This window comes from Apostichopus japonicus, chromosome 14 (genome assembly GCF_037975245.1).
Source record: "Apostichopus japonicus isolate 1M-3 chromosome 14, ASM3797524v1, whole genome shotgun sequence".
Lineage (NCBI taxonomy): Eukaryota > Metazoa > Echinodermata > Holothuroidea > Aspidochirotida > Stichopodidae > Apostichopus > Apostichopus japonicus.
The window spans coordinates 27,874,419-27,901,949 of NC_092574.1; the positions used below are offsets into that span (position 1 = coordinate 27,874,419).

Below are 27,531 nucleotides of genomic sequence, written 5' to 3' on the forward strand. Positions count from 1 at the left end.
ATTACAAACGACTTGGCCAAGACTATGCACAGCCATGCTATATTTATTCCTTTATTAATTTAAACAGAGCTGGATGGATTACATTTACCAGTTGCTATCAATGGATGAATTAAGGCTACATGGCTTTATTTCATTAAAATTCTTAAATATTTGAACAACTTACTGACACAACAGCTTTCCTTTAGCATTTTCCTATTTGCAATAATTATTAGAACTTCTCTGTGGTATGTTCTTTCACTAGTTACCTACCAAATCTGATTTGACTGAACACTTTTCAAACTGAAAGAATGATAATACAATTTACCAACTTTAGCATTTAGGAACATCAAATGACCTTTGACCTCCATCAACCATAAGATTCACCAGAACTGGTATTCATAATTTAGCTTGTTTACAAGTGTTAGTCTCAAACTTTTACTATTGACCTCTACTTAAGATTAAGTATATAACTATTACTCTACATGGTTACAAGAGAAAACTTGAGTTTAACAATGAATATGTTTTGTCAGTTTATATAGCTTCAAATGACATTTCACATAAACTAAAATACAGCAGAAACTAAGATCTCACTAATGTGCATACCAAATATATGCAATTCATACAAGCTGTTCATAATGAAAAAACATATTTAAATGCCTGGTCTTAACAAAACACAGAGAGACACACACACAATATCACACTAAATATATTCTGTTTATTTCTAATTAAAATGGATCAAATAAAAAACTGTCAAAGTTTATACACTAAGTACATGAATGATTATTAAAGTTTGCAGAAGAGATTGCACTACATGTTGCTTGTCATTAACGAACACAACACATGACATTGTCCATCTATAAATACAATGTAAAGATCATAACCCTTTGTTTTTTTGTCTTTTGAAGTATTAAAGTAAAACACATGTATGACCAGAATGAAGCAACAGCTCAAAGGGTATGTATAGTTGTTATTTTTATTTCCATGGAATATCACATCATAATCCACTTTTCAAAATAAATAATCAAATATTATAATTAACATCTCAACAGGGTGTATGCTTTGACTTTATTTTTTTGTAATGATTTTATATACACTTTTCAAATACTCTAAAGATGTACTCTGCTAATAACTCTCATATGTTGCTTTCAGTAGGACATTAAGGTGTCTGGCATGTAATTTCAACCACATTCCATCCCTGTTCCCTATATCCATCAGCAAGATAACACATGGCTACATTTATTACTTCACTTTTAATGGTTATTACAGTGCTTACTGTATTTACATAGATATTGCTATATATGTTACAATAGTACAGATATGAAAATGTGGAAACTTACATAGTACGCTAAGTGTGGAACAACATCATTGGTCTCAACCAGTGCTTCTACGTCCAGATCTGAATCAACCTATGGGCAAAATACAAAGAATTATATGCAACCTGCTCTCTCTGAAATTAGAGTTAATTGTGCAATCATCCAAGATTACAAAACGCACATTAGACAACTATATATAGTCTACAGGACAACAAATTGTTTCTTACCCTGTAACCTTTTATACAACCCTAATGGTCATCTTGTCACCTGACAAGTTTACATCAAAACCTATAATTCAATACACCATTTTGTAAGAGCTTGGGCTAAGCAACTATGTTCCATATGCAACCAGGCACTGAGCTGCAGTAGAGTACCAAACCAGAACACCAACAACTGGTTAGTGATTCCTCTCTATGGCAGCATTGACTATGTAACACTGCATGCAAGATTTTCAAGTTTGATCACAATTGGCCTTTGACCTCCACAGATAACAATCAAATTCTCGGGTACTAGCAAATGTATGTATGTATGATCCTCCTGCAAGCAGCAACTCACGAAGAAGCCTCATTGGCTTATCAAAGCCGCAAGCTGGCCGAAGTCAGTCTCTTAGATTCATATTTACCGTCTATGATTATGAATTGTCAATTGTCAACAACTCTGTAACTGGACGACATACATTAATCTTGGAGTGACTCGAACTGGGGACCTTATGATTGGAAGGCACCGGCGTTAACCACTAACATTCCACAAATAAGAAACTATACACTTAGTAGTATGTTCACCCAGCTTAACTTTGCAATAAATAGTGTTTACAAGTTTTTCAGCACTATGACCTCTGGTGACCTCACATGATCTTTGACCTCCACAACAAACCTATAGCAGGATGGTTCTTCATAGCATTTCATCAAAGCTTTATTCAAATTAATTCAGTGGTAAGGATTTCAATACAGAACTTTTACTCCAAAGTTGTTCAATTTCCAGAAAAAACAGTCTCCCTATGTGAAATACAGGACACACAGATGTTTTACATATAAGGAAATGGACATTTTCTTTTCAATTTTTTTACTAGTGAGTCAGCTAAGCTATGCTAACCACCCTTTTAGTAATTATTATTAATGAATGAGGAGTTACATGACATTGCCTTTTCCCTGTGAAGTATTTTCCAAACTGACTGCCAAAGTCAAGTCATATGCATATTACAGAGAACAAGCCACATTTTGAGCCCATTTGTGATAACCAGCTGCTGACCTCTGATAAACGGTCACTTGAGTGTGTTTAAATCACCCTACACAAGTGAATCAACCATTTGAAGCAGATTCATTTCCTGGGCGGGGTAATGAAGATTACTTCAGACCTATTGTACAATGAGCCTGTTTACAAAACTTAAAAGTGAACTGAAGTTGAACAAACAATTCCCACTAAAAAACAAAACTTGGAGAACTCACAGATTAATTGCACCTTAATTTTCGAGATATCATTTTGAAGAGGATTTCAAACTTTGAACTTGTCAACCCCATGTGACTTTTGACCTCTTCAGAAAACTTTAGGGTTCTTTTTCTTACTAAAGTCAATCCATATATTGAGTATGAAGTTCAACTTTAACTTTTGGATTTATCATGTTTTGCAAGATTTTCAGATCAGGGACCTACACAAAAGGTACAAGGTTCCAGTCTTAATTTATGGAGTTGGAGTGTTTTCAGTATTTGACCTCTGTTGACTGCAAATGACCTTTGACCTCCACAGAAAACAGTAGGATTTATATTCACTAAAGTGATTCACATTCCAAGTATGAAGTTAATCCAAGTTTTACTTTTGGATTTATTTTGTTTACAAATACAGCATTATTTCAACTTCTATGGTGAAGTTACAGTGTTTACAAGCCCAGACCTCAGACACACACGTTCTCAGGATTCTGTGTCTGGGACGCAATGTTTTGGTCAGGGACGCAAACTCTTCAAATTGCTTGCCTCCGAACGCCGCAAACTTTTGAGAAACAAACCGCAAGTACACACTCACAAATAGGTCAATGAAAACCATAACGATACAAGTTTTGAATAAACATCTTTCATTCTTTCTTTTCAAAACCACTGCTTCTTCTGACAAGAACCAAAATTTCTCCCACTCCTACACTCCATTACGGAGATTATCATGCTAAATATAGACAATGATCCTTATCCAAAATTCCTGTGATTTAATTGGCTTATAGTCCCTTTCCATTGTCTGGAAATATTCTTGCATCTGTAGTGCTCAATGAGCATGAAGTATGTTGTTTGACAACAATTACTTGCAACTTTTCTTTCTCCTGTGTAGAGATAACGAAGTCTGCAGTATAGTCTATCATTTGTGTGCACTAAAATATCAAAATGTTAGGCCTTGTTGTCACATACAGTATGTACCTTTTGACAACAATCACTCTGGTACAAGATGCACTTGAATTGTTTCTGAGACTATCCAGTAACATTTGAATCATTGTTTTGATCAGAAATTGTTATAAGTTGAGACAATCTATGAATTGTGTGGGAAGCTAACATCTCTGATCCTGAAGAGGATATTTCATCTCACAGTATGGTTCTTCTCTCTGCATTGAGAGTTACTTTAATGTAAAATGTGCATTAATACCACTGTAGTTTCTGTTGCAAATTTTTTTGCGGTCAAATTAAGCATGTGCTTCAGTTAATTTTATTTTGTGCAATGTTCATGTGCATTGCATAAAAAGCTATTCATATAGGCCTGCTGTAATTTTCGTATTGATGATTGTTTTCAAAGAGCCAAGGATAAATGTTGGATCAGGTTTTGAGGATTGAGCTGAAATCCAAGTTCGAACAGGTCGATATACATGCAGTAGTATAGTGAACTGTGTGGACTTTAGAGATATGCACCCTTTAGGTACAGGGATTTTTGAAGAGTTGCTTGGTGGAATCGCTGCAAGGTCAAAGCATGGAGCTAGTACTACAGAGTTGGTGAGTAGGGAAGTACAAGGGTGGATGAAGGGGGGCCTTGGGGTAAACATTGGTTGAAACAGAAGGGTAGGCAAAAAGAGGGGGCGGGTCGGACTGCCCCTGTCTATCAGCGAAGCTAAGCCACTGAGCCATCTGCCCTAAATATTGTGCATAACATTCACAAAGTATAGGCAGTGATACGATGGCATCTTTACAATTACACTAGTAAAAGTAGATCATAGAATAAATGCGAATGGTGTTCGATCGAGACACAAACTTTTTTACGTGACGCATACTTTTTTTCTCGAGTAACATTACTGGTTCTTATACTCCCTATGGCATATCCATGCACCAGAGGGAAGTTAAACCAGTATGTACTTTTTGATGTTTAGTGTTTACAAGCCTGCAAGACACCATACATGTACTCACACTTAACATCATCACACAGATTCCTTTTGCCTTCAGCAAGGAATCAAAATCACCTCTTAGCTTGTTAATGAAAGACAGTAGTGGTCATGCTTACATTCACAAGTTCTCGAGTGAGCCGTATCAACAGAAAGTCACTGGTAGTTGGGCTAATATAAGGCTGTACTACAAATTGAAATTCAGCGTTATTATTGGTTCCATCTGCATTGATCAACCGCTGATCCTGTGTTTGAAGCTAGAAGTAAAGATAAAGAACTCAATTAAAGGATGCCTGTAAGTTTGACATATTGTAGAATAATACTGAAGCCATGATGTTAGTTTCCTGAACAACATATAGACAAAGAAAGATTCATTTACAAAAAAGTTCCTTGCCAGGGTGAATGAATTCTAGTTAGTTAGGCTTGCTCTGTTTCTGAGGGGCTTACACTTGAAATCAATAACCGAATTGATTACATGACTATTATAGTATATTGATGAATATTTCACATGCGTCAATTTAATCTTTTGCTGTACATATATTCTCTTCAGTTTGAATTGGTATTATGTCTGCACATGAGTGCTGGTAGCACTTGGTAAAATTTGCACAAAACTAAACATAGCTACTGGTGATTGCTTTGAAATGATTGGTACATGTGACTTTACTTCCATAAATCCACATGCATTAATCTACTTGTACCAAAGCATGCCAGCTCGTTTTGTTAATTGACATACCCCATGACTATAAATGTTCTGTATTTATAACTGCCTACATACCTGGATTTGAATACTCTGGCAATCACTTAATGTACCAAAGCATGCCTTTTGTTAATTGATCATACCCAATGGCTATATATGTTCTGTATTTATAACTGCCTACATACCTGGATTTGAATACTCTGGCAATCATTTAATGTACCAAAGCATGCCAGCTCTTTGTTAATTGACATACCCAATGGCTATAAATGCTATGCATTTATTACTGCCTACATACCTGGATTTGAATACTCTGGCAATCATTTAATGTACCAAAGCATGCCAGCTCTTTTATTAATTGACATACCCAATGGCTATAAATGTTATGTATTTATTACTGCCTACATACCTGGATTTGAATACTCTGGCAATCATTTAATGTACCAAAGCATGCCAGCTCTTTGTTAATTGACATACCCAATGGCTATACATGTAAATGTATTTATAACTGCCTACATACCTGGATTTGAATTCTCTGGCAATCATTTAATGTACCAAAGCATGCCAGCTCTTTGTTAATTGACATACCCCATGGCTATACATGTAAATGTATTTATAACTGCCTACATACCTGGATTTGAATTGTCTGGCAATCACTTGGGACATAGATACGGAAGTTGACTTGTCCTCTGTTGTTGGTGGTTGATAACGTTGGTCTATCTTCATTTTGTCTCTGCTCCCCAAACAGAACTTGTTCTTGTCCATCATTCATAATACCTGTAGCACTCACCTCTACATTTACTCTAGAAGCTGCTTTGCCATTGGGATATGTTAAATCAACCTATAAAGGGAAATGGTCATTTTGTCACAGGGAATTGTTGTCGTTATATTTCATATCAATAATATAGCAACCCCTCCCAAAAATTGCAGTGCTTCTCACTAGCTAAGCTATGAAATCCTGGTACCCAATACGTAATTTAAATAGTGGTTCAGTAAATGATTGTCATTGCAATATTTTAATAATGTTACATGAGGTAACCAAAGTATTCATATGTTATTCACTTAAATTCAACACTGCAGAATGTCAAACCTTGCATGTATAGAGAATACAGTAAAATACATATGCAGACCTATTACCACAAATTATTGTGAATGTAAATCATTACTCAAATACTTCATCGAAAAGATACAACACTTCCTTCTTTCATATTAATTTCTTTTAACAAGTGCATAACCAGAAAGCCAGCATGCTTAGTGATTCCTTGCCTTATCAGTTTATACTGTACATGGAATCACTTGATTTATATAGCAACAGAGCAAAATGTGTCCATAAGTCCAAGTACCAGAACACCATACCAGATAACTTGATCATTGCAAAGGTGTTACCCATCTGAATGTTGACGACAGATCTATACCAGTCATAAGTGAAATGGGTAAACCCTTTCAGCCAAATCTTATGACAGTTAGTGACACAGAAAAACCATTCATCATAGAAATAATTGAGTTTTCACACTACAAGGTTTCCAGACTTTGATCTTTTAACTTCTTTTAATACCAATTAACAACAATCCCAAACCAGATCTAACTCAGGGGAACCTAATACTAAATATGAAATGTACCCACCCCAGTTATAATCTTCCATCTTCTCACCTTCTGTGCTAATCATCTTGAACGGCCTGTGTACCTGTCACAACTTCTCTTACCATATACTCCAACTCTCACACTTCGTTCCTCCAACAAACTGTATTTAACCGTTCCAAAACCACGATTGAAGAACTATGGTTACAGAAGCTTCCAATACTCTGGGTCTTATCTCTGGAACAAGTTACCAGATCACATTCGGACATGCTATAAACTTTATACTTTCAAAAGTCTACTTAAGACCCATTTTTTCACTTGTTTTTTTGTAAATTAATTTACTTTCTTTGTAAAGCACTTTGAGCAGTAACTTTTGTTTACTGATTTGGTGCTATATAAGTCTCATTTATTATTATTATATTATTATCCTTCTGAAGTTGGAGCATTACAAGCAAGTGTCACATACACACACACACACCTGCCATCACCATTGCATAGATTCCTTCTGCCCTCGGCAAGGAATCAAAAACAGATAAATGTCAAATTGAGTGTGCTAATTTTAAGGGATATTTTAAAGCTCTTACTCCAATATGAAGAGGCCCACAGAATCAAGCGAATGTATGGAGTATTATTTCTGCAATTCCCCCCCCCCCCAGAGATGGGGTCAAGCAAAGGAACTTTGAGATATTTTTGGCTCTGCTGATATCTTAATGAGCTTAAAGCTATGAATAGTAATCTGCTGGTTGTCCCACCTTGCTTTATATCTGGTACTGTAACCTTAATTTAATCCACATTACAGCATCCCATAGAGTATAGGATTACAACCTTAATTTAATCCACATTACAGCACCCCATAGAGTATGGGATTACAACCTTGATTTAATCCATTTTGTGTTATCCCATTCAAAATATTCCTTTTGTTTCTCCTGGAATCAATCCAGACAACTTACCATAATTTTTTGTAAAGCGTGAGAAAGTAAATAAATGTTAAATGAAATATTTAAGGCTCAAGATATTCCTGAATAAGTGCTGAAAATTGAGAAAGTGCAAAGGAGTTAGTTTAAATATATTTTCTGCACAAACTGTAAAAAATCTCCAAAGAGTTACCTTGACTTCATATGGTAATCCTTTCTTAAACCAGCGGACAGTTCTATCCCACTTAAATTGATAAGGACTTTGAACAAACTTGGTTGAAATATCTGATACATTTTCAGAGAGTCCAGATGCACTTTCCAATACTGAAACCTCCAAGTACAGTCTCCTCCCCTCATACTCTGCAAACCAGTTCTCTCCTAGATCCTCCATGTTGATGCGAAAATGACCCAAACCAGTTGCCAGCATCTGAAAGTGGATAGTGACAAATTGTGAAACCTACATCTTTCTATAGAATATTGAGTTATGGTAATAGAGAGAAATTATGGTTAATACTATTCTGTTTATATTATATTTCTTATTTAACTATTTACTACTTAGGTTCTTAGTTACTAGCTCAGTCATTGAATACACTGTACCTTCTACTACTTATTATCTGATTTATCAACTAAAATGCTCAGATCAATGACCTCACAGAGTGATGACTATTAAAATGTAAATGAATTTCAGGAAAAAACTTGAACAACAGTTACATAAATACCTGGCCAGATTTCTTCACTTTGATGTCTATTTCTCCATCAAAACCTAGAACCCCAACTTTGGCATAAAACACACCAAGCACCGGTTTATCATACACATACCTGAAAGCAGAAGGAATGGGAAAATTTACATCAAAGCATAACATTTTCTTCTTAACAAAATAAATTGATGTATAGATGGAACTGTGATTAAACCAAGACCTGAATAAAAGAATGGCGGGAGGGGGTCTGAGGAAAGTTGTTATAAATTTACCTCGACAAGTCAACAGTGCAACTTTAAAATAGAATCAGGTAAGCAAAAGGAGGATGGGGAAATGAAATGCATGTAGGACTAACCTAAAGTGTTAACTTGCCTATTGTACCTGATCAATTTGAGACTATTTTGGATCATTTTGCTAGGCAATACCAGGTACAATTCCTTGCATAATGTCTGATTGGTGGAACTTCAATTGCAGATTGCCCAATATGTTATCTTCTAATCCATCAATTCTGAATGGTTGATGTTGACTTTAATACTTAATGTCTCAAACAGGCTTTGTAAACTAACAAATAAATTGTTTGGCAAGTAATTAGGCAGAACTGAATTGTGTTTACCTAGCACTGACAGTAATATCAACAGCCTCCTGACCATCCAGAATGTAGCCTGGTGTTGTCAACTTCACTTCAAATGTTGGGAGCACTAAAATGATATAAGACAAGTAACTGTTGCAACAATGGTTATATATATTGACTCAAAATAAATAACTGAAAGAGATAAATGTGTACTACATGAATATACTCCAAAAAATACCCTCCTTACTGAATGGACTGTTCTTTAAAAAAATTATCATGTTCTTATTAACTACATATCAGTTAGTCACAATATTTGATCTTAAAAATGTTCTTTTGGCATAATTAGTAACTCTAATACGCCCAGTGGTTGGAAAATTGACGATCGAATCAAATTCAATAACTACTCACTCATTAAACCTTCACAAAGTAAACCAGAAAACAAATACATTTAGTGGTTCCGATGCCCAATATTGTGTTATAGCTAGCCGCCACATACACACATACACCAAATTGACTGGATAGGTTCCTTTGCCTCCTGCATGGAACCAAAATTTGATTCTGAGACTGGTTCACACATTACATACATGTATTACCTAAAACTAAAATGGTGTCCTGTTAAAGTAAAAGACATACAAATTTCACTGTTAATCAATATTTTATATACTATTTAACACATGTGCTGGGATATGTAGCTATATAATAACAAACTATTATCATGTACATAGAACACCAGAATTGGTAGATTCTATGACTTTGAAAGACACACAAAACCTGTTTTATACAACTTATGGAAAGAAAGTTACGTGGAATCTGCTGTTCTACAATATGCATCAATTTTCTTGAAAATTGCCCATGTAATCTTTTACAACTTGATACTTTTGATTGATAAAGAAAGTAATTCATGCTGTTTTCAAGAAAACTTACATATTTTTGGCAGAAGTTGACATTAAAATGGTGTGCATGTTACATGGGTCCTTTTAGCTTGTTCATTTCATTGTATATTTTTAGACTATATATGATCTGGATATGTCCAGAATTGTGACATATTGCATGTTGGCTGTCTATCACTGTCATTTTCAGTCACCACATTACATAGTTCATCCATGAACAACACCGGTGGTACATTAAAACATAAAGGAAAACATAACATCGAACATTATCATGCACGTATAATCACTTTAAAACCAAGAATCAACTCTCCAGATATGATTTTTATTCTTTACTTATTCAAATAGACTGTTTGTATGGAGTTAGGGTTAAACCATGGTAACTTTTCAAACAGACTGTGTGTACGGACTTAGGGTTAAATCATGGTAACTTTTCAAACAGCACTGTGTGTATAGAGTTAGGGTTAAATCATGATAACTTTTCAAACAGCACTGTGTGTATAGAGTTAGGGTTAAATCATGATAACTTTTCAAACAGCACTGTGTGTATAGAGTTATGGTTAAATCATGGTAACTTTTCAAACAGCACTGTGTGTTTGGAGTTAGGGTTAAACCATGGTAACTTTTCAAACAGACTGTGTGTACGGACTTAGGGTTAAATCATGGTAACTTTTCAAACAGCACTGTGTGTATAGAGTTAGGGTTAAATCATGGTAACTTTTCAAACAGCACTGTGTGTATAGAGTTAGGGTTAAACCATGGTAACTTTTCAAACAGACTGCGTGTATGGAGTTATGGTTAAATCATGGTAACTTTTCAAACAGCACTGTGTGTGTGGAGTTAGGGTTAAACCATGGTAACTTTTCAAACAGACTGTGTGTATAGAGTTAGGGTTAAATCATGGTAACTTTTCAAACAGCACTGTGTGTATAGAGTTAGGGTTAAATCATGATAACTTTTCAAACGGACTGTGTGTATGGAGTTAGGGTGTAATCATGGTGTAAGAATATACATACATGGTGTATGAATGTAAGAGACTGACTTCGGTCAGCTTGCGGCTTTGATAAGCCAATGAGGCTTCTTCGCGAGTTCCTGCTTGCAGGAGGATCTAATATACATACATATACATGGTAACTTTTCAAAAAGCACTGTGTGTATAGAGTTAGGGTTAAATCATGGTAACTATTCAAACAGATTGTGTGTATAGAGTTAGGGTTAAACCATGGTACCTTTTCCAACAGACTGGTGTGTATGGAGTTCGGGTTAAACCATGGTAACTTTTCCAACAGACTGTGTGTATGGAGTAAGGGTTAAATCATGGCAACTTTTCAAGGAAAATATTGATTGTTGAATAAAATGTCATCAACTGTGGCTGGCACAATCAGATTTAGTAATGTAATTTCCAAGTACTTATTTTCAAAAATATTTGCAATAAAGTTTGATTTAAACCACATATCCATATATCTAGCTAAAGGAACAAGTTGAAACTTGTTTTGCAGATTAAGGTCGATTCATAGCCCAGGAGGTGGTGGTGAAACAGGAAGCTAACAATGACTGAGGAAGTTGAAAGGAAACTAATCTGATTAAGTATATCAGGTATCTGGAAATCCTATCCACCAAGTTTCACACCATTCACCCATCAATAGCTTCCTGCTAAGTTGGAATTGCACCATGGTACCTAACTGGTAATTCCCCTAAGAAAGTTTCAACAAGAAATGGCACTGATTTCAAAATAGCCTGGGACAGTAGCATCTTTGAAAGTAGTGTCTTCCATATTAAATAATGTTTATTTTGTGTTAGACCTTTGCCCATGATAACATTTCAAGTCTTGGCATGTCTAGCAAATTTTGAACTTTGTCCTCAAACCAAAATATAGGCTCTTTATACTCAATGTGTGGCATAATAACACTGGGTTTGAATCTATCCCAGCTTCCCTCTTAAAGCAGCATTTTGCGTTCTTTTCTATGGTTTTTCACAACCTCACGGATTCCATGATGCCATAACGATATACATAACTAGCTTATCTATTCAAATCTTACTTCAAATGGTGGCATAAAAGTAAAAAAATTTACATCTTTCAACATTGTTTTTCCCAAAGATATTTTCTGTTGGGAACCAAATAAACCTTGCCCATAATATTAATATTTAAAAGCTATGAATGTCATTGACCAATACAAAATAAAACACCATGCTTGATTTGTGTAGATTGTCTATGGCAGTTTTACCAGGGAGCTGTTAGAGTACCAGGGAGCTGTTAGAGTACCAGGGAGCTGTTAGAGTACCAGGGAGCTGGTTGTACCAAGTTACCAACTCAACATTTTGAATCTATATTTAGCAACGGCTCATTACTAAACCTGCATCTCTGATTAGTTGAATTCAAACTAGTGGGTTGGGGGAACTGTATGCGATTAATATTAAATGTGTAATTTGTCGGAGGACACTTTTCTCATTATCTGCAAATGTCCTGAATTACTAGCAAATTAACGCTTTTGGCAGAGAAAACACTTGGCTAATATCTTAGTTTGCTGTTTTGTGATTGATATATGTAAAATACTTGATGGACTTGTCAAAAAAGTGGAAAACGGCGACAAAACGCAAAATGCTGCTTTAAGATATTTATATGGTTTTCAGAATGTGACATCTGCTAACCTCAAATGGCTTTGCAATTCACTTAAAACAACAAAATTCTTACATCCGCTACACATATGGGATCCATCTCTTTCAATTTTTGTGATATTCTTTTGACATGGTTTTCAGATACAGTCCATTACTAAACTCCAATGACCCAGTATTGTTAGAGGATTTTATAACTTAACTCCCAGGGACACAAAATCTAAACTATAGCACCAGCGATATTGTTGCTTGATTGACTTTTGCAAAGTGACCTGTGCCATCCTATCATTGTGTTCATACAACATGAAAGAACTTCCATGTTGTCTGTGTGTGGGACTATCATTAAAGGATCTTCCAGTGGCAGACAATGGTAAAATTTGAAAATGTTACTTAAAACCCCTGCACCCAAGTATCATGTCCCTAACTCAAGTTTGATTGAATGTACTGTTTTGACTGGCTAAACATTCCCTTATTCCTAGATGTGGATCACAGGTGGTCTGTGATGTAATTGGGATTAGACAGTTCTTCAAAAGATTTACTTTTTATTTTAAGCTCCTTTTTTATTTGTCCTGTAAATGTGAGACATTCAGAATGTTAGCTTTGTCAATGGCCTCTGTATTTAGAATTTCAGGAAAAGTCAACTCTTTTGTACAAACAGTATTCTCCTCTGTGGATAAATGATTGAATATTTGAAAGAAAACCAAATTTTCAGCTGAATTACCCATCGATGTTATCATTCACTCTGCTGTTGCGAGATATCTGCCATACAAAACACGATGAGAATGTGCTTTTGAGGTAAAGAGGCAGAGTAGTTTCAGAAAGTTTGCAAAGCAATTAGCTTCAGTCACTAAGGATACCCCATAAATGGAAGAGTGTTGCAGAAGAATCACAGCACAAGTTTAAGTGAAAACCTTCTATAAAAGACCACAAAATAAAATGGGCAGAATGTTCTGCATTTCATGGTTAACTATTTTGTTTTAGGAGGATAGGGTGTTAAGTAAAACCTACCATATTTTTCTTTAAAGTTAACCCACTGTTCACACACCTTTTGGTAAATTGCCATAACAAGAGCCCAATGGGCACTGTGGTTCCTTAAGGAAAATAAATGTGTTGTATATGTCATCACCCAATATTGTCATTTTACCAACATCAGTGGATATAATATGACAGTCTCTTATAAATATAGTATCAACTTCACACATGGTCAGGAATCATATTGGTCACTCCAATAGTAAAGTAAATGTTAACACAAGAGCTGACCCTATGGCACCATTCAAAATTGGGTCCAGAAAAATGTTGGCTCATAAAGATTTGGGCCCAAAAGTCCAAGCAAAATTTGGATCCCCAAATGGGCCTGACATGATTTTGGGCCCCAATGGGCCTAAAATATTTAAGCCCAAATGTACCAGCTATTAACCAACAACTGTATTCCAAGTTTGGATACAATATTTTCTACAAAAATTTAAGGGACTCAATGAAATCAGTTAAAAATGCAGTATTTTATCCTTGCATTTTCTCTATAGGCACTATTTTACATTGAATTCCAACATTCACAGACATATGCATAGTCTCTTACATTTTACCAGACATATATAAGGGAGTTGTATACCATAGCTTAGTATTTTATCTGTGTTCCTGTAGAGGTATTTTTAAGTGCATGTATTAGGAGGATATATGGAGGACTGCAGGACGCAAGTTTTTCTCAGTGGACGCAAACATTTTTAAGATGATGCATCACACGGACGCAAACTTTAAAAACCGAGTATCAACACAATATTACTAAGTACTGTATATTCCAATTCTTCCAGGTTTAAAGTATCATAATTTGGACAGCTCATGAATGAATTGTTCTATCATATACCCAAATACAAACACTCCTCATGTTCAAGGATGAACAGAAGCTGATTATTATATGATATATGTTCTTGGTTTAAAAGAGGTCTAAGTAGTACACAGTATACTTCCCAGTATTACATGACAGATAACAAATATACTCACCATATTCTTTAACCTCAAACTGGACTGATCGATTAGACTTCAGCTATGAAAAAAAATAAAGTATGATCGCAAATTCGGGCCCAAAAAATGTGTCTCAAAATGCCTTCGAGGTGGAAATATAATATTTGCCCACCCATCGCAAAAATTCCCCCAGAATTTGTTGCAACCAGATTGTCCCAAAATAATATTAAAGGCCTACATGTACCAGCTATTAACCAACAACTGTATATCAAGTTTGGATACAATCCCACTTAAGGTTGCGAGTTAATGCAATGTAACAATTGTTATGTTTGACCGCATAAACTCATTACTATTCCTAAGGTCAGCACCAAATGATAGAGCACACCTTCTCTCTATAATACACCTACATAACAAGTACAACAAATATCCATCACGCCATTGTTGAGTATTCCCGGACACAAGCAAGTGTCACAGACGAGCACACACTCACATACGCTAACACATGCCAACCGGACTTCCAGTACCTACCCCTTTTCCATACTGTGCCACTACACTCCAATTGCCAAATAATGGCTCGTGTGGGAAGGAGAAGACACGGGTTTTGAAACCATTCCTTGCCCGGATGTCTGCAGATCTGTGCACAATCACACCCTGAGGTGATAGAACATCTAATTGTACCTGAAATGCAATGAGTAAACATATGACTAAAAATGAGCACATTATTGAGTTGCAATTCTGGTTATTGTCAGGACACTTCCCAAAAGTGACATCAAGGAACTGCAAACAAATTAAGTCTAGATGACCACACACATCTTGTAATATTCCATTGACATGCACATTGTGGTCTTTTTCTTCTACAGATACAAGCTGTATACAAGTGGTTGGTTTTATTTACTGACTGGGGAGGGGTTGACAAAGATTGCATCTGTGTTATAGATTCTCTTTTAGGCTCTACCTGGATTTTATTCCAAATAACATTACCTGTATGTATGCTTAGATGATGTCACACAAGTAAACTCAAATTTAAATGTGTTGGCTCCCCTATCTGTAGTTGTGTACAAGCATTGTTACCAATGGCTCCCCTATCTGTAGTTGTGTACTAGCATTGTTACCAATGGCTCCCCTATCTGTAGTTGTGTACTAGCATTGTTACCAATGGTTCCCCTATCTGTAGTTTGTGTACTAGCATTGTTACCAATGGCTCCCCTTTCTGTAGTTTGTGTACTAGCATTGTTACCAATGGCTCCCTTATCAATAGTTTGTGTACTAGCATTGTTACCAATGGCTCCCCTATCTGTTGTTGTGTACTAGCATTGTTACCTATGGCTCCCCTATCTGTAGTTTGTGTACTAGCATTGTTACCAATGGCTCCCCTTTCTGTAGTTTGTGTACTAGCATTGTTACCAATGGCTCTCCTATCTGAAGTTGTGTACTAGCATTGTTACCAATGGCTCCCCAATCTGTAGTTTGTGTACTAGCATTGTTACCAATGGCTCCCCTATCTGTAGTTGTGTACTAGCATTGTTACCAATGGCTCCCCTTTCTGTAGTTTGTGTACTAGCATTGTTACCAATGGCTCTCCTATCTGTAGTTGTGTACTAGCATTGTTACCAATGGTTCCCCAATCTGTAGTTTGTGTACTAGCATTGTTACCAATGGCTCCCCTTTCTGTAGTTTGTGTACTAGCATTGTTACCAATGGCTCTCCTATCTGTAGTTGTGTACTAGCATTGTTACCAATGGCTCCCCTTTCTGTAGTTTGTGTACTAGCATTGTTACCAAAGGCTCCCCTATCCATAGTTGTGTACTAGCATTGTTACCAATGGCTCCCCTTTCTGTAGTTTGTGTACTAGCATTGTTACCAATGGCTCCTCTATCTGTAGTTGTGTACAAGCATTGTTACCAATGGCTCCCCTATCTGTAGTTTGTGTACTAGCATTGTTACCTATGGTTCCCCTATCTGTAGTTGTGTACTAGCATTGTTACCAAAGGCTCCCCTATCCATAGTTGTGTACTAGCATTGTTACCAATGGCTCCCCTATCTGTAGTTTGTGTACTAGCATTGTTACCTATGGTTCCCCTATCTGTAGTTGTGTACTAGCATTGTTACCAATGGCTCCCCTATCTGTAGTTGTGTACAAGCATTGTTACCAATGGCTCCCCTTTCTGTAGTTTGTGTACTAGCATTGTTACCAATGGCTCCCCTATCTGTAGTTGTGTACAAGCATTGTTACCAATGGCTCCCCTATCTGTAGTTGTGTACTAGCATTGTTACCAATGGCTCCCCTATATGTAGTTGTGTACAAGCATTGTTACCAATAGCTCCACTATCTGCAGTTGTGTACTAGCATTGTTACCAATGGCACCCCTATCTGTAGTTGTGTACAAGCATTGTTACCAATAGCTCCCCTATCTGTAGTTGTGTACTAGCATTGTTACCAATGGCTCCCATATCAATAGTTTGTGAACTAGCATTGTTACCAATGGCTCCCATATCAATAGTTTGTGAACTAGCATTGTTACCAATGGCTCCCCTATCTGCAGTTGTGTACTAGCATTGTTACCAATGGCTCCCCTATCTGTAGTTTGTGTACTAGCATTGTTACCAATGGCTCCCCTATCTGCAGTTGTGTACTAGCATTGTTACCAATGGCTCTCCTATCTGTAGTTGTGTACTAGCATTGTTACCAATGGCTCCCATATCAATAGTTTGTGAACTAGCATTGTTACCAATGGCTCCCCTCCCCCCATCTGTTGTTGTGTACTAGTAGTGTGAGTTTGGCTAGCACTGACTGAATCATCAAACTGAAAACTTGACTAATTACTGTAAATCCCAACATTCAAAGCACTGTAGAAATATACATGTACATAGAGAGTATGTAAACTTGTACAATAGTACAAATGTTAGTTAGTAGTAACCACTGTTTGTTAAGGTACAACCATTATGATACAGAGGGGTACAATTTTGTAGGCTTCTTCCCAGGCAACTTGCAACATGCCTGTCAATCACAATAGGATATCAATCAATATGTAGCATGGAAAAAGAGCAATAATACGGACCGATCTTCCCACTTATGATCACATGTTATTGGTAACTTTCAAGGTACTTTAGAAAGCTCACAAATGAAATATCCTATCATACAATGACTACAAAAAAACTTGTACCAAGGTTTGGGGCCAAACAAAATGAATATTTTCATGGTTTGACTACCATTTCTGGCAACACCTTACTACCCTTTTTAAGCTTGAAATTATTACAGTGATAAAATGTTTGTGAAGAGAATGGTACAAAAGAAGGACTCACTGGTTCACTGGAAGGCCGTAGGTACTGATCCAAAACAAGTAGACGTATGTTTACTGAAAATAAAATGTAACCAGAAAGCCAGTTGGCTTAGTGATTCCTTGCCATATATGTTGTACTGTATGAGAACATAACACAGTAATAATACAAACAAGATTCTTATGTCACATGTTGACCATAACTGATCAGCAACATTCTTTCACAAATGCGGATTCAAACTTTACTTTTCAGTTAACATTCAAGGTTTTCAGACCTATAATAACTAAGAATGAACTAAGAAAGATGCACATTTTTAAATATCAGGTGCATGCTGACAAAATGGTAAAACTTTGACCTCTATCAACCATAAAGGACCTTTGAACTTTACAGAAAAGTATGGATCTTGTACTCAAAAAGGTGGATCATATGTATCAAATATGACATTCATCCAACCCTGGCTATAAAGGCCCTTTCACACTAGGCACGACTAGATGCGATACAATAAACCAGAATGCAAAAATGCATTGTGGTTTCGATGATATAACAAGTTTTCTTCATGGATCTGACGATATGTATAATGAGGGTGTATATGTTTACAATGTTCACAATTTGCCCTTTAATGACCCCAAATGACCTTTGACCTCCACCAAAATCAATAGGCTTCTTTAACTCATCGTGGTACTTCTACACACTTTATTTGAGACAAGCTTCCAGTATTGAGATATCGTGATTACAAGGATTTCACAATTTGACCCCTGGTGACCCCAAATAACCTTTGCCCTCCACCAAACACAGTAGGCCCATTTTACACAATGTGGTACTCCTACACACCAAATATGAGGTCTGCCCATGATTCCTTTCTTGAGATATCGCGTTTACTAGGTTTGCACAATTTGACCCCTGGTGACCCCAAATGACCATTGACCTCCACCAAAAACAATAGACTTCTTGTACTCAATGTGGTACTTCTATTCTCTAACTATTGAGTTGGTCTGACTTTCCCTTCTTGAGATATCATGTTTACAAGGTTTTCACAATTTGATCCCTGGTGACCCCAAATGACCTTTGACCTCCACCAAAAACAATAGGCTTCTTGTACTTAATGTTGTACTTTTAAAAATCAAATATGAAATTGGTCTGACTTTCCCTTCTTGAGATATCTTGTATACAAGGTTTTCACAATTTGACCCCCGGTGACCCCAAATGACCTTTGACCTCCACCAAACCAATAGGCTACTTGTACTTAATGTTGTACTTTTATACATCAAATATGAAATTGGTATGACCTTCCCTTCTTGAGATATCGTGTTTACAAGGTTTGCACAATTTGACCCATGGTGACCCCAAATGACCTTTGATCTTGAGATATCGTGTTTACAAGCTGGGTGTCACAAACCCACTCACATACACACTTGCACACATGTTTGTATTACATTCAGACCGAGGACCCCATTGTATATTCCATTGTTCAAATCCACGTACCCTTAGAACCTTAACAAAACCCCATACAAAAGAATTCTTCCGAGGACGTGGTGATTCTTTAGAAATCACAACCGAGGACCTGGAATTCTTTTGTTCAAGTCCTCGGTCAGAATACAAAACAAACGCTCACATACACACACCAGCACGATAGCAAACGTTACTGGGCCTTCGGCATCGTAACCAGAAAGGAAAGATCTCTGCGAATACCACCAACTGGTAGAAAACTTTGTTTGGATAGAGGGCGAAATTGGTCAGGGACCGTTGAGTTCTGACATCAATCATATCGGTAGTTTCTTTCCATGTCCATATTCCCCTTCAAAATCGACCTGTGAACATGCAAGCCTTCAACAAGTGCATGGGTGTATGCACACGTATTGGTTTGGCATTGAGATTTCCAACTCAAACATAAGTTTACTCATCACTTTATTTCCTTCTACAGTAGGTATTTTGCTGCCCTACATCCCATATCTCGCGGTGATCCTGAACAAACAACTTGAAACAAGATTACATTTTCTTCGAAGCAAGACATACCAGTAGTTGTTTGTAGCCTACACGTGATATTTGTGGTATACGTGGTATTCCCTTTTTACCCTGCTAATCATGTAATCTTACAGAGCTTGGTCACACGAAAAAAGTTCCTCGGCAACAAGTGATAAAAGTTGAAGTTTTTAACTCAACCTCAATATATCGCGTCACGCTTGTCACGCCTACTGTAGTGTGAAAGGGTCTCAGTATATTTCAACCTTTTGTTGTTGCATGACTTCGCACCTTGTGTGAAGGGGCTTAAAGGTTATCATGTTCACAATGTTTTCAGATGGAACTGCGTTGACCTCAAATGACCATTGACATATGCCAGTTTCAACAGGGTTTTTTCACTCACCAAGTGGACCAACATACCACATACGATCTGCAACCAAGGGCTTTTCTTAACGTGGTGTTCCCTTTGCTTGTGTAACTGCTTTTGTGGAGTTGTGACTTTCTGAAAGCCTTAGGCCTACTTTATGGCAGCGAGACTGAGACATACCCAAAGCTTTAATTAATGTTGTATCCATCAACTGGAAATTAACTAATAGCAAACACAATTATTTGCAACAACAAATACCCGAGATATTGACATATTTTATTCACAAGGCATTTCAATTGAGGCAAGACCTGGATATCGTACGGCACAGTATATATACTGTACATACCAACGAATCTTATGAAATATGACCAGATGCTGTAGTGTTCATCCCGAACATTTGTTATACATATATGTACAACCCTGAGGTAAGGTCATGAAAAGAGGTAAAAAAAGAATGCTAATTCTGTTATTCAATAACCCACAAACAAGCGCTCCCACCAGAATTGAACGGTGGATTCTAAAACTCCAGGACTATGCATTCTAAACAGTGTATGCTCCAGGAAAATCAAACCCTGCTGACTACATGTCACGCCACCCTCTTGTGTCTACAAAGCAATCCTCGATAGTGGAAAAGATGGCAGAAGAACACATCAACTTGATTGTGAATAATTCACTGCCCAGGACAACTCTAGTTGTGGACATTATCAAAGCAACTGAAAATGCCAAGGAACTGCAGAGATGTATGTCTGCTCTACCTTCAAATAATTGGCATATTGCATTGAAACATGTGGAAGGTACCGAATATAAAAGTCAAATTAAAGCATTACACAAGGTGCGTAATGAGTGAGTGTATTTCATGATAATTATGTTATTGCGCGGCAGTCGTATTATCATTCCTTCCTGCCTGCAGCAAAGCATCCTGGACAAAGCTCATGACGGGCACCAAGGAGAAGTTAAGACTAAGAAGCTCCTCCGTGAGAAAGTGTGGTTTCCAGGAATAGACAACATGATTGCTACGATTGGTTTAGTGGAACGATTTATGAAAACCTTGAAAAGGTTTACCGCACTGCATATGCAGAAGGAAATTCATGGAAGCAGGAACTACATATATTTCTATGAAATTATAGAGCGACACCACGCACCTCAACGGGAGCACCCCCCGCAACCCTTCTTTTTGGTAGAGCTTCTTTTTGGAAGAACAAGTGTACAAACCCCACCTAATGACAACGTCACTTGTGAAAACGTCAGAAGAGTGAAAGAAAGAATGAGAAAAGATGCCGACACATGCCAGAAAAAATCAACAGCCCGTTAAAATTGGAGACTCTGTGCTTGTCAGAGAAGAAGGATATGTGAGCAAGTGCAATACCCCTTATGAGATCAATCCTTATAAAGTAACTAGAGTCAAAGGGACCATGGTTACGGCATCGCATGAAAGTCATAATGTTATTATGTTCATTAATGTAATGTTCATGTAATATGTTCATTACGCGTAACTGCTCCCCGTTCACACTCCTCAAAAAACACCATGCCTGTAAAAATCAGCCAAGTGACTCTGATACAAATGACGACATGTACCACGTCCCTGCTGGTCCTCCACCGTGCACCGCACAGCCGCAGAACAGATCTAGTATGCACCCACGTCGCAATCGCCAACCGCCGGCAAACTTGAAAGATTATGTCTAATCACCAACATGACATATTCTTTAGGTATCTTTGTTTACTTATTGTTCAAATTGTACTATGTACAATGGTCTTATAAAAAAGTTGTTATTTACTGTGTACTCTAGGCATTTCCATTCAAAGAAAACAACAAATGCTGACACAATTAAATATCGCATAATGTGAAATCAAAGTAAAACTTATTTTTTACATAGCCTACATATTTTACATAGCAGTTAATTTAGCCGTCATAGGTATCATATCTTAAAGTTTGGAGGGATGTAGTGTTCATCCCGAACATTTGTTATACATATGTACGCGAGCCTGAGGTGAGGTCAAGAAAATAGACGATCAGAGGACAACAATCTGGCATCCTTTGAATTTTATAGATGTTGAGGCAGTGTTTTAACCTTAATTTTCTTTTAATTGAAGAATTGCTACACAAATCTAACAACCATTTCTTTCTCTTCTATCTGCATGTTTATTGGAAGAGTGAAGTTAATAAAAGGTTCACTTTCTTATGAGAAGTACGAGGAAAGTCCATTAATTGTTATTGTTTCGTGTCACAGTACACTCCGCACAATGACGTCACACGGTGACCTAGCTGTATGTTTATGAGCATTTAGGATATCACATTTTAGGTCAGTGAGAATCTGCCAACTATGACATCAAATTTCTCTAAATTACTGTCTCTAATTTCGACTAAATGCGTATTCCGTAGTACAACACTATAGACTTAGCTAACATGCATATATTCCCTAGTACAGTAATATAGGCTATAGATAACATGCCTATTCAGTAGTACAGTACTACATATGCAATAGCTAACATGCCTATATATTCCCTAGTACAGTAATATAGACTATATCGCTAACATGCCTATTCCGTAGTACAGTAATATACACTATATCGCTAACATGCCTATTCCCTAGTACAGTAATATAGACTATATAGCTAACATGCCTATTCCCTAGTACAGTAATATAGGCTATAGATAACATGCCTATTCAGTAGTACAGTACTACATATGCAATAGCTAACATGCCTATTCCGTAGTACAGTAATATACACTATATCGCTAACATGCCTATTCCCTAGTACAGTAATATAGACTATATAGCTAACATGCCTATTCCCTAGTACAGTAATATAGGCTATAGATAACATGCCTATTCAGTAGTACAGTACTACATATGCAATAGCTAACATGCCTATATATTCCCTAGTACAGTAATATAGACTATATCGCTAACATGCCTATTCCGTAGTACAGTAATATACACTATATCGCTAACATGCCTATTCCCTAGTACAGTAATATAGACTATATAGCTAACATGCCTATTCCCTAGTACAGTAATATAGGCAATAGCTAACATGCCTATTCCCTAGTACAGTAATATAGGCAATAGATAACATGCCTATTCCCTATAGTACAGTAATATAGGCTATAGATAACATGCCTATTCCGTAGTACAGTACTACATATGCAATAGCTAACATGCCTATTCCCTAGCACAGTAATATAGACTATATCGCTAACATGCCTATTCCCTAGTACAGTAATATACACTATATAGCTAACATGCCTATTCCCTAGTACAGTAATATAGGCTATAGATAACATGCCTATTCCGTAGTACAGTACTACATATGCAATAGCTAACATGCCTATATTCCCTAGCACAGTACTATAGGCTATAGTTAACATGCCTTTTCCCTTAGTACGGTGCTACAGATTATAGCTTACATGCCTATTCTCTAGTACAGTACTAAAGGCTATAGCTAACATTCTAACATGTATGCAGTATACAGGAGCGTATCCAGGATTTTCTAACCCGGGGGGCGCGAATTACTATCTAAGCGGAGCGCCACCATCGGTTGGCGCGCAGCGTACAAGAAAATTTGTGGTTTTGATACCACCCAGATCACCGGAAATGGTACTTCTCGGCCTTGAAAATGACCAACCAGATGTACACTTTTTGCCTGAGAACCAAGTATTTCCCAATAGTTTTTTTTTCATCCATAACCTTTTTGAAGATTGTCACCAGTCACAAATCATGTTCGACCTCATCGCATGACCTGTTAAACATTGCTTTTGTAGGTGATTCTACGTCGCGGCCCACATTCTCGTGAATAAGCTCACTTCAAAACATACCCATAATGTCGCACAAAGTTTCATCTATGGACAACCAATATAGAAAAACCTCCATCAACCCCTAACGGACCGGTCAAAATTGCATAGCTCCCAACTCTTGAGAAGGCAAATGCTGGTCCATGCCACGAATCGACGTCCTGGGGGAGGGGTATAACTGGGGAGGGGGTGATTTTTTTTTTGAATCCTGGTGATGCCTACATGTAAGATGGTGGCACTTAGAAGGGCTATTGTCACCCAAAATTTCTGAGAAATATGCATTTTATTGTGTGTAACATCAATAAATGGAATAGTAGGTGATAATTCATTCTTTCCCGTGGCATGAAAATGTTCGCTGCTCGCTCCAATCAAAAGAACTATAGGCTTATTTGTGGTTCAAATGATGCTGTAAAGGAGGTTTAATACTCTATTATGCTAAATGCTAAAGAAATGATGGTTGCTTAGTCAAAATTTAATGCATTCTTTTTTATGTATACTTGATTTATTACAATGTGGGTTTTTCGGAAGCTTGCGCGGGTCAGCGGGTTTAGGTGTTAGAATGCGGGTCCAACCCGCGAATTGCGGGTCAGTTGGGAGCTCTGAAATTGCACGAGTAGAGGAAGTGTGATGAAGAATGATGGTCAGAAAATTTCGAAAATTCAGACCCAGTTAATTTCTTGGTGTACAAATATTAAAACCTCATATAACGGCTATTATAAAACTTTGTTGAAGGAAATGAAAAATAACAGGTATTTCCGAAACCGAACACTACACACATAGGCGTAGTAGGCGGGGGGGGGGGGGCTGCAGTCCCTAATTCGCCATGACTAATGTAAAAGATAGTTTTGACATAATTGGACCTCCATTCTTTTTCTCTATCTACGTAAGACATTTCGTTGTTTACATTAGCATCCCGCGGTATACTGCGAAACTTTGATGGACCGTACGGTATACTATAGCATTCGACCCAGGCTTGCTTATATGATATTGACATTAACATGTTGGTTTTTTGGTTAATTTTGTCGGGCAAGTCGGACAGTTTTGAGGCTGTTCATCCTGGAACGCCAGTCGGTCGCCGGTCACCCCCTTCCCGAAATGTTCCCTGACGACACAGTCGAGTTCGAGACCAGCCACAGTTTGTTTCATAGCACAATTCTACAATCGTATATACACATATTGTATATACACACACACGCGTTATGGTAGACCATGTATAGAATATATAGATCATGAGTGAGAGAGGAAATATGGAAACGTCAAAAATGGAGTTGTCGGTGTAAGGGATATAGGGTGAGGCACACGCCCCTTCTGAAATCCTTGATCCGTCACTAGCTACCCTGTGTATATAATAGGGATCAGCACTGTAATGATGTCACTGTTCCTCTTCCCGGTGTCTTGGTGTTTTTCTTTTCTCCCTCCTTTTCTCCTTTTTCTCTCTTTCTTCTTTATCTTTTCCCTTCCTTCCTCTCCTCCTCCCTTTTTTCCCCCTCTTTTTTCCTTCTTTCTTCTCTCTTTTTTCTCTCCTCTTTTTCTTACCCGTGGGGCGCGCACCCCCAATGCCCCCCCCTGGATACGTGCCTGGTATACCACAGGTTAATTTTACATAGTACAGTAGCCTACGTACAGTAGTGCAGTCCATCATACAGTATAATGTACAACCATAAACCCACATGCACCCAATTAATGTTTTGGATAAAGACATTTCTAAGGCAATGTGTATAATTGTCTGAATTTTTCAGTCCCTCAAACTCTGCGAATTAATGGGCCAAAACTCTGTAAAATAAAGTACATCGTCATGACTGTGTGATTATTTACTACATGCAATAAAATCAAAAAATGATGGAAAGACATATGATGTATTTAGGAGATTTAATCATCAAAACATACATTTTGAGATATCATGTTTAACAGCGTACTGCATCACACAGACATCCATGCACATACACCATCACTTACTGTAAATCCCTTTTGCCTACAGCAAAGGTATCATAAATGCATCTATCATCCAAAATGTTATTTCAAACAATTGTTATATTTTCATAGTTTACAAACAAAGGTAACTGAAATCAGGAATTTCTTAAACATGCATGAGCCCATACCTCTTTGGTCTGGAGTGTATATTGGTTTGTCAGTCTGTATGAACACAAAGCCCTCTTCATAGCTGATGAGAACATCTTTCTCTTCTTGAAAGTTGTTCAAAGGAGGACACGTTACTTCCAACTTTGCATACACCTTCAGATCATCTTCTGTCTCCACCTGAGGCACATTTTCCGGATCAACATACAAAGACACAATTTGTGGATTATCTAGAGGGAAGAAGCACAATGAGGGTACATTGCAATTAACTGCTGCCAAACACAAATAATTAACTTACCTGAATGATGGACATTACTTGATGTACAGGCTAATTTATGATTGCTTTGTGAATACATTTTTGAGATTAGGTTAACTATTTCCTCACTACTCTCGACAAAACAAGCTGCACTACTGTTGTGTCCAAATTATAGAATGGATAGCAGAACTAGATTCTTTGATAAACTGCATACTACTAACCAATGATACAATATCTATAAAGATCTCCATAGTAAATGCAAATTTTATTCACCCAGAATTTAACGGATTCTACATCCTACAGTATTATTACAGTCTGAGGCTAAAATACTTGACTATAGGCACCAGCCTGATGTTAACTCATTGATGAAACCAGAAAGCCAAAGGGATTCCTTGCCACAACTTGTATGCAGGGTTTGGTAACTTCTGAAAGAAATGTACCAGCAGCGGAGAAAAACACTTTCTATAGGGAATACAAAGTACTGCCGCACTAAAAGGAGAAAGTTTATCTGCAGTAGGTAAATTAATATTGATCAATTAACTTATGCTATAAACTTTCTACTTCCAAAAGTCTACTTAAGACCCATGTTTTCACTTGTTCACTTGTAAATTAATTTACTTTCTTTGTAAAGCGCTTTGAGCAGTAACTTTTGTTTACTGATTTGGCGCTATATAAGTCTCATTTATTATTATTATTATTATTATGCAGATGATCATATCAGCACAGTAAGATGTCCAGTCATTGCTGGATCTGGACCAACTCCAAAAATTCACACTGGGAGCATGAATCCTGAAAGCCAGATGGCCGACTTAGTGAATCCTTGCCTTAGGGTTTTTGAGCATTCATGATAAAAAGGTTATCAGACTTTGACCTCTATTGACCTCAGTGACCTTTGACCTCCACAGAATACAACAGGGTTGCTCTATTCAGATATGTGCATCCCTGTAAAATGTAAACAGTTCATTCCACCTGTACTTTGTGAGTAAAAGTGTTTACAAGGTTTTGGACTTTGACCCTGTTGACCTCTAATAACCTTCCACCTTCACACAAAACGATGTACAGTATTTCTTCTACTCCATATGGTGCATCCATATACCAATTGTGAAGTTCATCAACCTACCAGTTTTTGAATTATCTTTTTTAAGTTTTTCAAGGTTATGAGATCTTAAGGTTTTCGTACTTTGACCTCTGTTGAACTCAAATGAAACTTTGAATTCTGCAGGTTCTACTCTATAAGGTGGATACCCATACC

The 27,531-nt window shown here is 37.1% G+C and overlaps 1 protein-coding gene across 1 annotated transcript in view; it reads right to left on the minus strand.

The window, feature by feature from the left end:
* The window catches only part of LOC139980118 (complement C3-like), an 89,386-nt gene that overhangs the window by 58,821 nt on the left and 3,034 nt on the right, over positions 1-27,531 (minus strand). Inside the window, exons 3-12 of the mRNA XM_071991507.1 lie at positions 26,047-26,253; positions 17,853-17,905; positions 15,078-15,227; positions 14,589-14,631; positions 9,133-9,217; positions 8,541-8,640; positions 8,015-8,248; positions 5,961-6,170; positions 4,755-4,892; positions 1,317-1,385 (exon numbers count right to left, since the gene is read on the minus strand). Of these exons, the coding sequence (XP_071847608.1) occupies positions 1,317-1,385; positions 4,755-4,892; positions 5,961-6,170; positions 8,015-8,248; positions 8,541-8,640; positions 9,133-9,217; positions 14,589-14,631; positions 15,078-15,227; positions 17,853-17,905; positions 26,047-26,253 (1,289 nt within the window). The remainder of the gene's footprint in view (positions 1-1,316; positions 1,386-4,754; positions 4,893-5,960; positions 6,171-8,014; positions 8,249-8,540; positions 8,641-9,132; positions 9,218-14,588; positions 14,632-15,077; positions 15,228-17,852; positions 17,906-26,046; positions 26,254-27,531) is intronic.